General features: G+C 37.7%; 1 protein-coding gene across 3 annotated transcripts; it reads right to left on the reverse strand.

Moving 5' to 3' along the window:
* Nucleotides 1–3,689: 3,689 nt before the first annotated feature.
* On the reverse strand, nt 3,690–9,638 carry LOC103437050 (carbon catabolite repressor protein 4 homolog 1-like). 3 transcript variants are annotated; one of them, XM_029094931.2, is made up of 12 exons: nt 9,360–9,638; nt 8,631–9,220; nt 6,959–7,670; nt 6,792–6,878; nt 5,528–5,614; nt 5,333–5,413; nt 5,142–5,222; nt 5,004–5,057; nt 4,828–4,916; nt 4,554–4,662; nt 4,229–4,370; nt 3,690–4,109 (listed from the first exon to the last, which is right to left on the reverse strand). In XM_029094931.2, the coding sequence occupies exons 2-12, from the start codon at nt 8,789–8,791 to the stop codon at nt 3,925–3,927; spliced, it is 1,788 nt and encodes a 595-aa protein (XP_028950764.1). In that variant the 5' UTR covers nt 8,792–9,220; nt 9,360–9,638; the 3' UTR covers nt 3,690–3,924. The 3 variants fall into 3 exon arrangements, with proteins under 3 accessions (XP_028950764.1, XP_070670630.1, XP_070670631.1); XM_070814529.1 differs by having other exon boundaries at nt 6,792–6,872; nt 9,360–9,636; XM_070814530.1 differs by lacking the exon at nt 3,690–4,109 and having other exon boundaries at nt 4,543–4,662; nt 9,360–9,636.
* Between the last annotated feature and the right edge of the window lie 4,136 nt (nt 9,639–13,774).

The raw sequence follows: 13,774 nt of genomic DNA on the forward strand, positions 1-13,774 counted from the left end.
ATTTTGGCAAGTCCACAACACCAAAGCAGAGTGACAAAACGTGGCTCTAACCCACCAGCAACTGCAATTCCCAGCCTAGATCACGATTCATACCCCGAGGCAAGGAAGAAGCCTTAAGCAAGGCATAATCGGGATCTAGGGGAGGCGTGAAGCAGGGTATTGGTTTGGGGCACTTGGTTTTAAGCAAAGGCATTGATGTTGACAAGGCAAATATTGATGTTATAGCCAAATTGCCTCCCCTACCACTGTGAAGAGCATACACCGTTTCTTGGACATGCTGGTTTTTACATACGGTTTATCAAGGATTTCTCCAAGATTAGTCGACCTTTATGCAATATGTTGCATGTGATACAATTTAATTTTGCTGAAAATTGTTTAGAGGCATTCAACAAGTTGAAGACACTCCTAACTTCAACTCCTATCATTGCCGCACCTAACTAGAATTTTCCCCTTGATTTGTTATGGTTCAAACTATGCAATTGGGGCAATTCTTGGGTAGTGGAAAAACAAGCTTCTGCAAGTGATCTACTATGCCACTAAAACATTAAGTGATGCATAGTTGAACTATGCAACCACGAAGAAGGAATTATTGGCAGTTGTATTTGCATTGAAAAAATTTCGGTCTTACTTGGTTGGGGCTAAAATTCTGTCTGTACTGATCATGCTGCCTTAAAGTACTCGTTATCTAAGAAGGATGCTAAGCCATGGTTCATTCGTTAGGTTCTGCTTTTGCAAGAATTTGATTTAGAGATTCTAGACAAAAGGGGCAGCGAGAACATTGTGGCTGATCACTTGTCCAGGTTAGTTACTACCAGCATAGCATAAGAAGACTTGCTTTTGTTGAATGAGAGCTTCCCAGATGAACAACTTTGAGCCATTCAAAGTAGTACTCCTTGGTTTGCCGACACTGTTAATTATTTAGCAAGGAGGGTGTTGCAACTAGATCTGACTTTCTAGCAGATGAAAAAGTTCTTGGCGGCTATGAAACATTATTTTTAGGATGAGCCTTACTTATACAAGTATTGGCTAGACTATTCGAAGACACATTCTATAAGAGAAGCAAGAAAGTGTTTTGATTCGCATATCAACATGCTTATGGAGGACATTTTGGGCCGAAACGGACAGCAACGAAGATATTGTGAAATGGGCGTACAGACCATCTCTTTTTAAGGATGCATACACCTGGTGCCAGGCTTGTGATTGATGCCAGCGAGTTGGAAATCAGTCCAAGCGGAACGAATTGCCGCAACAAAGCATATTGGTAGTTGATCTATTTGATGTTTGGGGGATTGACTTTATGAGAGCATTCTCATCATCCAATGGGAATCAATATATTTGGGTATTTACCCAATCTGCATCTGTAAACCTGTGGGTACTCTTGTGGTAGAAAAGCATCACTTGGGTATTTACAGGTTCCTGTTGATAAGGGTCAATATCAAAGACTTATGGGCAGATTAATTTATTTATTTCATACTCGTCCTGAACTTGATGTGAGAGTTGTGAGTCAGTTTAAGCACTCACCCAGTAAAGATCACATGACTAAGGTAATGCAAATTTTGGCATATCTGAAGTCTGCATCCGGTAAGGGAATACTTTATGGAAAATATGGACATCTAAAGGTTGAGAGGTTTATAGATGCAGATTGGGTTGGCAATGTTACTAACAGACATTCTACATCTGGGTATTTTACGGTTGTTGGAGATAATTTGGTTACGTGGCGTAGTAAGAAGCAAAAAGTGGTGTCAAGGTCTTCTGCTAAAGCTGATTATAGAGGCATGGCACAAGGAATATGTGAACTCCTTTGGTGACGTCAACTTTTGAGATGTCTTGAGATATCATTTGGTTATTTTGTTTCCTAATTCTCTAGAAGACCTTATTTAGGTAGGATTATGAATAAGGGGCTGTTTGTAAGCAGCTAGTCGGTCATTAGGGTTTTTTACGCAACATTGAGAGAACTCGGTGAAACTCTGACGTTTTGCAAACTTCAAACTACAAGGGTGTTTTTCTTTTACTTAATTCTAATAATATATCCTATGGTTTTTATTGTGAATATGCGTAATTAATTCAATTTGCTAGGACAAGGTCATGAGCCTTGGCATAAATATGTGATTCATATCAAATTGCTTATGAATTTATGCATGCTTGCTTTGAATTATTAATCTATTATACTTAAACTATCTAATTATTTTAGTGATTGACCACCATTAAGGTAATTAGACAAGTAATTTGATGCAATTTCGATTGGAACATCACCTAGATTAAGGTGGGCTTCTTGTGGTTAATAATTATAATTTCATCATGTAAGGTGAACATCACACTCTTAAGGGTTGCATGATTTTTCACCCAATTTAATGAGTTTTGCATGTTTATATTTGATATGAACATCACATAAGGATTGCATGTTATATATAAGTTTTTGCTTGAACATCATGAGGAAAATATGTATTAGGAAAACCTAACCTTCAAAGCATGTATTATGGAAATTCAAGAGTAATTGGTTGAATTGCGTAGAATTGCAAGGCATTGTTAATGGTTACGGCTAAACCCTAGTCTTTTTCACAAGTGATTTTGTTAAAATGTGTTTTAGTATTTTCTGTTTTTGCCAAATTGTCTTTTTAGTTTTAAATTGTTTATGGGTTGTTTTATTAACACCCCACATTTACTTTTTAAATTAAAAATTATTTTAATTCACCCCACGTAATTTCCTATGCTACCCTTACACCTCATAAGGAAATAATAAAGGTGGTTGCTACCTTGCTGGGAGATTTATCTAGTGTTAGAAAAAAGTGTTTCTGTTTGTCGAATTCCAGGAAATAAAATGCGCCTAGCTTCTAGCGTACCGATGATATCTGTATAATTTAGCTATTTTTGTTTGGTTCTTGCTCTAGTCTCTGACTTAACCTCTTACATTTTTATCCTATTTTGCTATGGGATTTCAAGCTTCAGCTAGCTTTTCTCTCCTTGAAGTCTCTCCTGTAAGATCCCACATCACCAAGGAGAGTGATCCTTATATGTATAATACCATTCCTACCTAACATGAGGCACTTTGGGAGCTCATTGGCTTCGGGTTCCATCGAAACTCCGAAGTTAAGCGAGTAACGCGCAAGAGCAATCCTATAATGGGTGATCCACTGGGAAGTTCTCATGTGAATTCCCAGAAAGACCGTGAGGGCGTAGTCGGGGCCCAAAACGGACAATATCGTGCTACAGTGCTGAAGTAGGCCTGGGATGTGGTGGACCCCGGACCGAGATGTGACATCTCCTTTCAACCGAAAAAATGAGAAATGAAACTCTCTTCCAGACATTCTTAACTACCTAATAGAATCAGTCTCTGATTCATAATTAATGATTATGCATGTATCAACGTCAATATATTTCCCTTACGAAAAATCTCACGGGTTCCTTGCAGCATTTGCGATTGCGATCACGATTACACCCCCAGCTTATGAAAATCATCTTTTAAAAAAGTGATATCAGAATTTGCAGAAATGTTTTCAAATTTGAACTCTTAGACTGCTACTCGAAAACAAGAAAAATCTCAACGTGTTCTTGAATTATTATTAGGTTTTGCTGTTAAAGAACTTAGGGAGTGTACCATTTAGGGCTTAAATAGTCATTTTATATCAAGATATATGAGTTATTTAATATTAAATTTTGTGGGGTGTAATCAACAAAATATGAGGCGTCAATAAATAAAACCATTGTTTTTTCTTATTGTTATCTTTTAAATTTCACAATCTCACTTTTTCTAAAAATCTGTTTTAAATACTTAATTAAGGATTAGGAAATTACAAAATTTCTGTGGAAGAAAACCTTGCTTGAGCGTTTATACTACAATTACCTTGTACTCTTGCAAGTATTTTTGTGCGATTGCAACCATATTTGCGCAGGTGGAAAAACCCTATCACATTCTGTAAAAGCTTATTATTGTGCAAATGTTGGGTGCTGCCCTAGGCTCTCCGTAAGAGATTCTGAGCTCCAATTGTAAGCGCTTGCCTCAAGAGAAAAACTTGCCATGAGGGCAATATGGTCTGATGACCATTTAGCGGATGGAAGGAGGCCTTCTTTGTCAAGAAGCTCCAATACACTGTCAAGCCTCAAACTAGCAGCTGCAGGAAAGCATTATACATACAGTCAACGAAACTGATGAATAAACAAAATTCAAAATTGGACCCAGCTGGTAATTATATTCCAAGGAAAGCCTAAACAGCAAAGCCATTAATGGTACCTGTGTAGAATATATAATCTATAGTTCCAAAGAAGGATGGTGTGAAGTAGGTGAACAAAGCCTCCTTGGTTTCAGGATCCAGCTTCTCACGTTGGTGATCCTCGACCCCATCGGAATGAAAAAAAGTTGCATATGCACTTACCTGGAAAGGTAAAAAAAAAAAAAAACACTTTTCAGCAATTGAAAATGATGACAAACAATAAGCTCTCCCGAATTCAAATTCTTGCAAGAAGTAAGCAACTAAGTAGCAATGCAAAATGTTCAGTAGGAGCTAAGAATTAAAAAAGGAGCAGAGAATCGGTCAGTTGGGATACATTGGCCTTACTAGATTCAATGAATGAGAAAGCTTGAGTGTCTGCAATATGCCCGATTGATCAGTTTCCTTGCTGGGAAGAATCTCAACTCTGCCCTTGCTTATGAACGTATAAGGATCACTACAATGTTGGATGCCAAATAGAAATAAATATTCGCCAAAATATAGAAGAAAAATATATTGGAAAGAGGAGGGTTGGTTTGTTAGGAACAATACCAAAATCAATAAGGGAGTACACAAAGTCGTAAATGGAAAAGAAGCCAATCAGTAACAGTAGAAGGCGAACCTCTGAGGCAGAGAGTTCAAATCTGCACAAATCAGTAGGGGAATCTTCAACTGGGCAATTTTCTCGAGTGCATGGATGAGGGTTACAACCTTGTATCAGAAAGAAGCAAATTAAGCCAATTCTGCTCTTTAAACTCAAAACTAATAGAAGGAAATGTTCCATTTTACACACTGCACCTGCAACAATTTTATGTCTGGATCTTTTCCATTTGCATGTAAATGGGTATTTGACTGTAGGTGAAAGGGACAACAGCAGCAGTCAGCACTCAAGAATTTAGGATAAAAGACCGTAAAAATTGAAATAGACATTAGTACCACACAAATTCTAGGTCGATTGCCATCAGAGGAGCCCTCATTTTCCACCATTTCTAATATAACAAGAAGTGCAACATTGCCCTGAAAAATTGCATACAAGAAGCTGATATAACAAACAGATGTGAAGCGAAACAAGAGCCCCACTAGAACAGAATGCACAGTAAAACCAATATGGGAGCTGAGATGTAAACCTTCAGCAGCCGGTAAGCTTCACTTTTCTGTTTACCATCCAATGAATCTACAAAGGGCTTTGCTGAATTATTAAACTCAAGCTGCAAAAGAAAACCAGAACCATTAAATACTGGAAGCATATGTATATTCACATAGATAGATTTCCTCACCTTTTTCTACATTTTAGTGGTAAGTACAAGCAAGAGCTTCCTCACCTCATATGTTGCGATTTCTTTGAATCGTTGACTGCGGTAAAACGTAGCGCATCCATCAGTTGTCTGCTGGGACTTACATGTAAACATCTGAAGGACATCCATTAAACTCATATTACCATGATATAATGCCATCAATTTTCTGTTAAGTGATTGCCTTTAGACCACATAAAGCAAAATATGCTCCCAACTTTTATAGAAGAATTTATATATCATATTCTGTTGAAAACAAATTGCAGAATGCACAGAATATTTGGGCAGGGAGGTAATTAATATGATTAAGAATTCAAATGCACAAAACTTAAATCGTCAAAAATATTATTTTCATTATTTGTAACACAAAGCAATGCAAAAATCAATATTACGTGGATGAATTAATTGAATGTTTTAAAAATTGTATTTAGAGTATCAGCAAGTTACGTAGAACTGACACCCTGTTACCTAAAAACTTATATTGAACAATCTCAAGGATGTTTGGTCCAAGTCTTTGACGAAAAGGACCACAGGAAGGTGAATATACTAATGTGTCAAAGTATCGTGGACACAATTAACTAGGGCAATGAGAGGACTATAGGGCCTTTTACCGGATTTTTTACAAGTCCCGCCTTGTTGCAGGACATTGTTCATGCGGGATTCTGTATGAAACTCAACCTACTTACCAAATGCTGATGAATACAATCATAGTGCTAAGCAAGCAAACCAATATTTATCCAACAATTCATATAATTTTAAACGTTAATTATTCCAATTGAGCATTTCACACTGTATAGTAATGCTTTATTACAAGTGAGGCTAATGTTGGGGAACAGAAAGTGAAGACCAATTCTATCTATAAACAAAACAGGTCAAGCTCAAAATTTTATCACAGTTGCCCTAAAATTTTGACTTTCAACCTAGTAACATGGAGTTCCATACACCTTGCAATTCCTCTAAACAGTAAGAATTGGAGGTTTCAAACCGCAGGCTCATAGCGTGTTAGACAAGCATTGAACTCCAAGAGCTTAAGTTGTTGAGGGGTGGCCAACAATGAATACTACAAGGCAACAATTTTCAGGTTTTTCTACTGATAAATAATAAGTAAAATAAAGTAACAACTCGGAAAAAACAAGCTAAGCTACATTCCACAGAACCATCTTAACCCATTCTTCTCTGTGATTCTATCTGTGGATGCAAGGGTGCATACGTTAGGCAAAGGGATACTATTCTAAGCTGAAAAGTAAATCCTGGAAGTGCATGTAATTCTATTAAACAGGCCATATCACCTTACCTCGATCTTTTTCTTCTTGTATATAGCCGAGTATCCATATTTTGCCAACTCAGGTCTGAGGAAATTCTCAAAATGATCATTCTGTACCTGCCCGTAGATATAAAAACTAAAACAGTCTTGGGCAATGATCTCATAATAACATATGCGTTTAAGAACTGAGTAGTTACCTCTTGAAGACATAGGATATCTGCATCATATGCAATGATCTCATAAAGTAAATTTTGCTGACGATATTCCCATGAAAGAGCCCAATCTAGGCAGTAGGAGTGCCGGTTACTACCACTAGTAGCAAGATAATCAGCGAGGATATTATAGGACAGCACCCTAAAGGTTACATCATTAGAACATTGTTCTTTGAGGTCACCGCTGCAAGAGTTCCACATTGTACAACGCGGTGGATGAGGAAGAGGATAAATCACAGGATCTGTCACTTTGATTCTTGCTGGGCACAATTGTGTGCGCGTTGAAGAATCAATAACTTCAAATTTTAGCCTCAGACAAAATCCAATATCATTTTCTGTGGGTACATAATATTCTGAAGATCCCACCTGAATCCAAGTTTTCCCATCTTCTTCCACCGTCACATCAGGTTGTGAACCATCATACTGATAGTAAGGTAAATCAGGATAAGAGCCATAAGGCCCAAAACTCTTGATAATGTTCACTGCTTGTGGATCAGGATTGGGAGCTGCCAAATGATGGTGCACCTTGTGCTTGTCCCAGGCAGCCTTATAACAACTTATGGAGCAATAATAACTTATCTTGCCAAGTCGACTTTGACTTGCACAAACTGTACACTGAATTGTGGCCATCTCATCATGGTGGACAAAACAGCGAATCTTCTCTTGATTGGAAGACAAGCAAACATCCTCTTGGTACCTACATACATAATAATGAGAGATCTTACTAAGACTACTCATGGTAACAGAAGTACTACCAAATATTGGGACTAGTATTGAACAGGAACCCACCATAACAAGTTTTATGATTCAACATACAAAAATTTAAACACGTTGGATGCACGAAAACTCCATATTTCTTGTTTTATATTTTTTTCAAAATAAACCGTCTTCTACTTCATTTGCATGTGAAATTATTTTGGGTACAACAAATTACTGTTATTACTAAGTTGTTGTTACTTAATGGTTTTTCTATAATTCTTAATAAACCATCTTTTACTTCATATAGTTATTATTCTTGTTATTTTGTATTGTCTTCTTGTTCTCACTATAGTTGTTATTTTTACAGTTTAGGGCACTCCAAACTTTCAGTATTTAAAACAAAAAATACACTTGTGAGGAGTGCAAAATGATTACGCTAGACAATTTCAGGGACCACTTTTATCAATTTTAATCTTATGGACCAAAGTGAGGAGTTATGTCAATCTCATGACCATTTTGCTAAAATGTCTTCTAATTATAGCAGTAACATTTTATTTAGTTCAATCGAAAATATTCCTATAGTTAATAGTTATTCATTAGTATTATTGTTGTTGCACAGACACAGAAGAAAAATAACATTGAATAGGATTACCCATTTCACAAGAACAAAACAAATTTTTGATGTATAAAACTTGACTTTGGTTCAAGAAACCAAAATCCAACTATCCAAATTAGGACAAAAAATCCTATGTGTCCGTATTGGGACTAAATTTCACCAAAATTTCTTGCACAAAAAAAGAGTAATCTTTTCCTCTGTTTCTTTAGCAACCATAGGTTTAATAAAAACCCATTTACAAGCCATGCATTGTGACTAAAACCCACATAAAGAAACAAGAATATATTCATACATTCATCAAGAAATTAAAACCCAGAAAGATTAAGAGAGAGAGAGGCTAACCATGTGAAAGAATACTCGTGACACGGGAATTCAAAGGAGTTGTCGATTATTTGCATGCGAATGTAGGGCTGGAATCTGCAGCCGAACACAGGAGTCTTCGAAGGAAAATCTAGATCGAGTCTCCATTTAGGGGACTCAGACGACCCAGATTCTTGAGCCATTGAAACCCAAATGGCATTACCAGCAAAAATGGGATTTTGGTGGGGAATGGGAGGGGGGTTTTGGGGAAATGGGTTTTTTTTATCTTTTTGAAGACAAATATTGAAGCTTTGTGATGGACAATTTGGAAAAAATAACTAAAATTTGAAACCCATATAGAATTATAGCCACTTTTCTAAGTTTATGATAATTATAAACAAAAGTTGATATGAAATTACTAATCTACTAAGACTAAAAACTTCCTCTTTTGCTCTTAACCGTGAAAAAACTCGTCGGCGACGTCGACCAGCAAGCCACTGAACGCAGACCATGGCCGCTGCCATGAGTCTCCGCCTACCTAAATCTCGCTGTTCTTCCTCCCTGATACCTCGCCGACGTTGAAACAGCTTGGAGACAAAAGGAAGAAGATGATGAAGAAGCAAGTCCAGCAGCTATCCAATACCAGAAATGATAATCAGGGATAAAACCCAGATAGAAAAATTTAGAAGAAAACCCAATACAACTCAACAATCATTGAATTTAGAAAGAAGTTAAAGAAGTTAAATTGATAATCCTATGTTGTAATTCTACCTATTTCTTCCTCCTCCTCTTTGTTCTTGTTCTTCTTCTTCCCTTGAATACCCAGAAGCCAAAAGTTGTAGCTTTTTAAAATTAGATAGAGAGGGAAAAAGGATGAGAGAGAAAGGCAAAAAGGCCTGTCTGAAGTCAATAATCGACGGCCCAGCATTTCAGTCGCAATTTCCCTTCGGCGTTGACTCGGATGGAGATCAGACGAGGAAGTATATTCAGGTGCGTTTAGGAAAAGATGAGACGGGGAAGTATTCAGTCCATTATAAGCTTTTCAGCCTAAATTTTTTGCATAACCCATCATTTTAATATGAGTAATGATATCCATACCATATTTTTGTATTATATTTTTATACCATTTTAGATGGCATTTGATGTAAACAGTCACATCATTTGAATTAATCAAAATTTTAAATTTAGTTCATTATTTAATAAACTAATAATTAAAAAAACCTAGTTAATTAAATGATGATTGTGGTATATGAGAAGTCTTTCTCCTTCATTTTCTTGGGTTTTGTAAATTTTTCAAATAATGTGGCTGTCCACATCAGATGCCACCTAAGGTGGTATAGAAATGTGGTATAAAATCATGATATGAATAGCATTACTATTTTTATCTATGTGATTTGAAATAAATAAAAGTAGTCTCTGAGTTTGTCAACTATCTCATTTTGGTCATCCTATACAAAATTATATTAAATAAGAATTAAAATAACAAAATTACCCTCAATTTAATAAACAATTGGTCAAATGATTTGATAAAAATTGAATATATTTTTGTCATTTTAGTCTTTTTAAATGGAAAATTTTCTTAAAATGACCAAAATGATATTGATTCAAATCTCAATAATCAAATCATTTTAGCTAAAAAAAGCATTATTATATATGAGTCTTGTTAATGCACAAAATCACTGAGGACTTTGGTACAACAGAAATTGTTAAGTTTGTGACCTTCGCTAGATTGCTCCGGTCACTAGTGTGGATAAGTATGTAAATGGATAGAGACAGGGAAGCAAATACAAAATGTACGTGGTTCACCCAGATTGGCTACGTTCACGGAGTAGAGGAGTTCTCATTAATTATGAAGGGTTTACACAAGTACATGGGTTCAAGCTCTTCTTTTGTGAGTACTAGTGAATGATTTAGTACAAATGACATTAGGAAATATTGTGGGAGAATGATCTCCTTTTATAGAAGAAAGTTTCTAGCTTTGTTCTGACATTGACACGTGTTGTGTTGTGATTGGCTACTGATGTTGACACGTGTCGCACTGTGATTGGCTTCTGATATCGACACGTGTCGCACTGTGATTGGCCTCCTGGTTGGAGGGAAACTCTTCTGGGTCCTTGACGGTATAACGTTGACCGGTGCTCAGTAGTTTCGGGATTGGTCAAGTATGGTACAAACAGTGCTCTCCTAAGTTCCCGAATGAGGAAAGCTCATCGGTTGGGGACTTGCAAGATCCAAGCCACTAAGTAATCACGAAACTTCTAAGTACCGAAGTATGGTATCGTCTTTACTTGCCTTATCTGTCTCATAGGTAGATGTGGCATCTTCTCTGGAAGTACTTTTCCTTTATCCAGGAGTGGTATCTTAATCGGTGGAGATGCACAAGGTAATGTATCAATTTCACTTGAAGCTTACTTGAAGTTTCAGGCTTGGTCAAGTGTGATACAAACCATGTAGTAGGAGTCTCCCAAGTTGCCAAGCTAGGAGATCTACCGAAAAGGTGACAGACAAGGTAAGCAATCAGAGCTCCCAGCAATCAGTCCTAGATCAGAAGTTTGATTTCTAGTTCCAGCTAATTGTTCTCATTCTCCCTATCTTGCAGGCAGCAGGAAGGATAAAGAGAAGAAAAAAGAGAAGAGATGATATGAGATACTTTTGCTTTTGAAGAAGTAACTTTCCACAGGCTTATTCTTAAACTGGGCTGGAGGGTTTTCTGGTTTCCCCTAAAGTATAAGGCCGACTCAAGAATTTGAGGGTCAAAACACGTCCATCAAATCAAGAGTGCGTTCGACCTTGATGATATGGAATACTTTTGCTGTTGAAAAAGTAATAGATGAATCGGCACGTGTTATGTTGCGCTTGTCTCCATATGCTTCATTGTATCCTTTTCACTTGCCCTATATGTTCCTCAGGCAGATGTGGTGTCTTCTATGGAAGCATAAGATGTTGAAGATAAGTACTCAAGAGCAATGTCATGTAAGTAATCAGGCAAGGGGTTCCAGGCAGTCAGTTCTTGACTGAAAGCTTGATTCCAAGTGCTGACTGATTGCTCTTTTTCTCTTTATCTTGCAGGTAAGAACAAGGTCAAAGGAAAAGACAGGGAAGAAACATGATATGGGATACTCTTGCTTTTAACCCTGATGATATGAGATACTCTTACTCTGGTGTGGCTTGTTTGCAGAGGTATTATCAGGGGGAAGAAGCTGAGTATTTCTAGAGACTTTGCTGAAAGTGCCATCTCGGATGTGAAGAAAAGTTGAGCATTTTTTTATTTATTTGCAGGTCTGCCTGGCTGTGGATGATGAAGGTCGACATATATAGGAATTGTCCCAAAAACGAATGGTAACGCTTTTCCTTTACCCTTCTTAGTCATAGCAATGTAGTGGAAGATGCAAGATTCACGTGTTTTAACTTTGTCAGAGCACTTTGAAAAAACGGTCTGTGGTATCTGGAAAGCTAATGTTGTGTGTGAAGATTGCAAACAAGCTTTATCCAAGGAAATCTGGCTCTCGAAGTTCAGAGAGTGGTGCCTCTTTGGTTTTCGAACAAGCAATCCTGTTGGAGATCTGGCTTTCTTAATTCGGAGAACAGTGCCTCTTCGATTTTTGAGAAAGTAATCATGTTAGGAGTCTGGCTCTCGAGATTCGGAGAACGGTGTCTCTTCGATTTTTGAGCAAGTAATCCTGTTGGGAGTCTGGCTCTCGAGATTCGGAGAGCGATGCCTCTTTGATTTTTGAGCAAGTAATCATGTTGGGAGTCTGGTTCTTGAGATTCAGAGGGCAGTGTTTCTTCGATTTTTTAGCAAGTAATCCTGTTGGGAGTCTGGCTCTCGAGATTCGGAGAGTGGTGCCTCTTCGATATTTGAGCAAGCAATCTTGTTGGGAGTGTTTTCTCGAATGTGAGTAAAGATTGGGCATTTTTGCCTGTCTGCCTTGCCACGGACAACGGAGCACGGAGTTTGACACACATAGTGACTTTCCAGTTATCAAGCAGTGGTGCTATTCCTTTACCCTTGTGGGTAATAGTAGGGTAGTTGGACCTTCAAAATTTATTTGTCTAAACTTTGTCAGAGATCTTTGGCAAAGTTATATGTGGTACCCGAGGAGCTGATGTTGCGTGTAAGGATTGTCGACATATTTTACTCAGGAAAATCTGCTTCTCAAAATTCGGAGAGTGGTGCCTCTTCGATTTTTGAACCAACGGCCCTGTTGCCCTTTCTTTTATAGAGGCATCAATTGTGTGCAAGAAGTACGTTCAGAAAGTTATTGCTTTCATGAATTTTCCCCTTATTTTTGTACTTCAGAGATTTATTGCACCTCATTTCTCCTTCATCATTTCTGAGAATGTCAAGCCCATACGACCGTCGTTTTGACTTGAACTTGGGTGAAGAGGCAGCTATGCCTTCTCAAGACAACATATGACGCACATCCTTCTTATCCCCTACTGGTCTTCTTACCGTTAGGGACTCTGTGATGAAGAATGATATGATTGTTGCGGTGGTGGCCAGGAACCTTCTCACTCCCAAAGATAACATACTACTTTCCAAACGGTCTGATGAGTTGGCTATTAAGGATTATCTGGCTCTCAGTGTTCAGTGTGCAGGTTGTATGTCTAATATGGCCTAACGCCTATTTGCTCAAACCCTTCAAGTTGAATCATTGGCAGCTGAAGTGGTAAGTCTTAAACAGGAGATCAGAGGGATCAAGTATGAGAATAAACAGTTGCACAGGTTCGCACATGACTATGCTACAAACATGAAAATGAAGCTCGACCAGCTGTAGGAATCTTATGGTCAGATTTTACTTGATCATCAAAGGTTTGTGGGTTTGTTCCAAAGGCATTTATTGCATTCGTCTTCTGGGGCTGTACCGTGTAATGAAGCTTCAAATGGTCAACCTTCGGTGCCTCCTCCTTCTGGGGTTCTGCTTAGTACTGAGGCTCCAAATAATCACCCTTCAGTGCCTCCTCTTTCTGGGGCTTTGCTGACTGCTGAGACTTCTCCTAAGCAACCTTTGTGAAGACTCCCTCTTGTTTGTTTATTTTGATTCATGTATATGTACATATTTGTAACTTATCGGAGATATCAATAAACAAGCTTTGCTTCATTTCAACGTATTGTGTTAAATACACCAAGGAATTCTTCACTAAGTTCTTTGAATTTTTTCTTTTGTTGAAGCTTGTATGTTGAA

The sequence above is a fragment of the Malus domestica genome, chromosome 15, assembly GCF_042453785.1.
Source record: "Malus domestica chromosome 15, GDT2T_hap1".
Lineage (NCBI taxonomy): Eukaryota > Viridiplantae > Streptophyta > Magnoliopsida > Rosales > Rosaceae > Malus > Malus domestica.

Bases quoted from the DNA above. Each gene is read 5' to 3' on its own strand.
- LOC103437050 (XM_029094931.2), bottom strand. From the start codon at position 8,791: ATGGCTCAAGAATCTGGGTCGTCTGAGTCCCCTAAATGGAGACTCGAT. The intron at 5,414-5,527 runs GTGAGGAAGCTC...TTTCTTTTGCAG, and splicing joins AAGAAATCGCAACATATGAG to CTTGAGTTTAATAATTCAGC. The intron at 5,058-5,141 runs GTACTAATGTCT...TTTCACCTACAG, and splicing joins ATCGACCTAGAATTTGTGTG to TCAAATACCCATTTACATGC.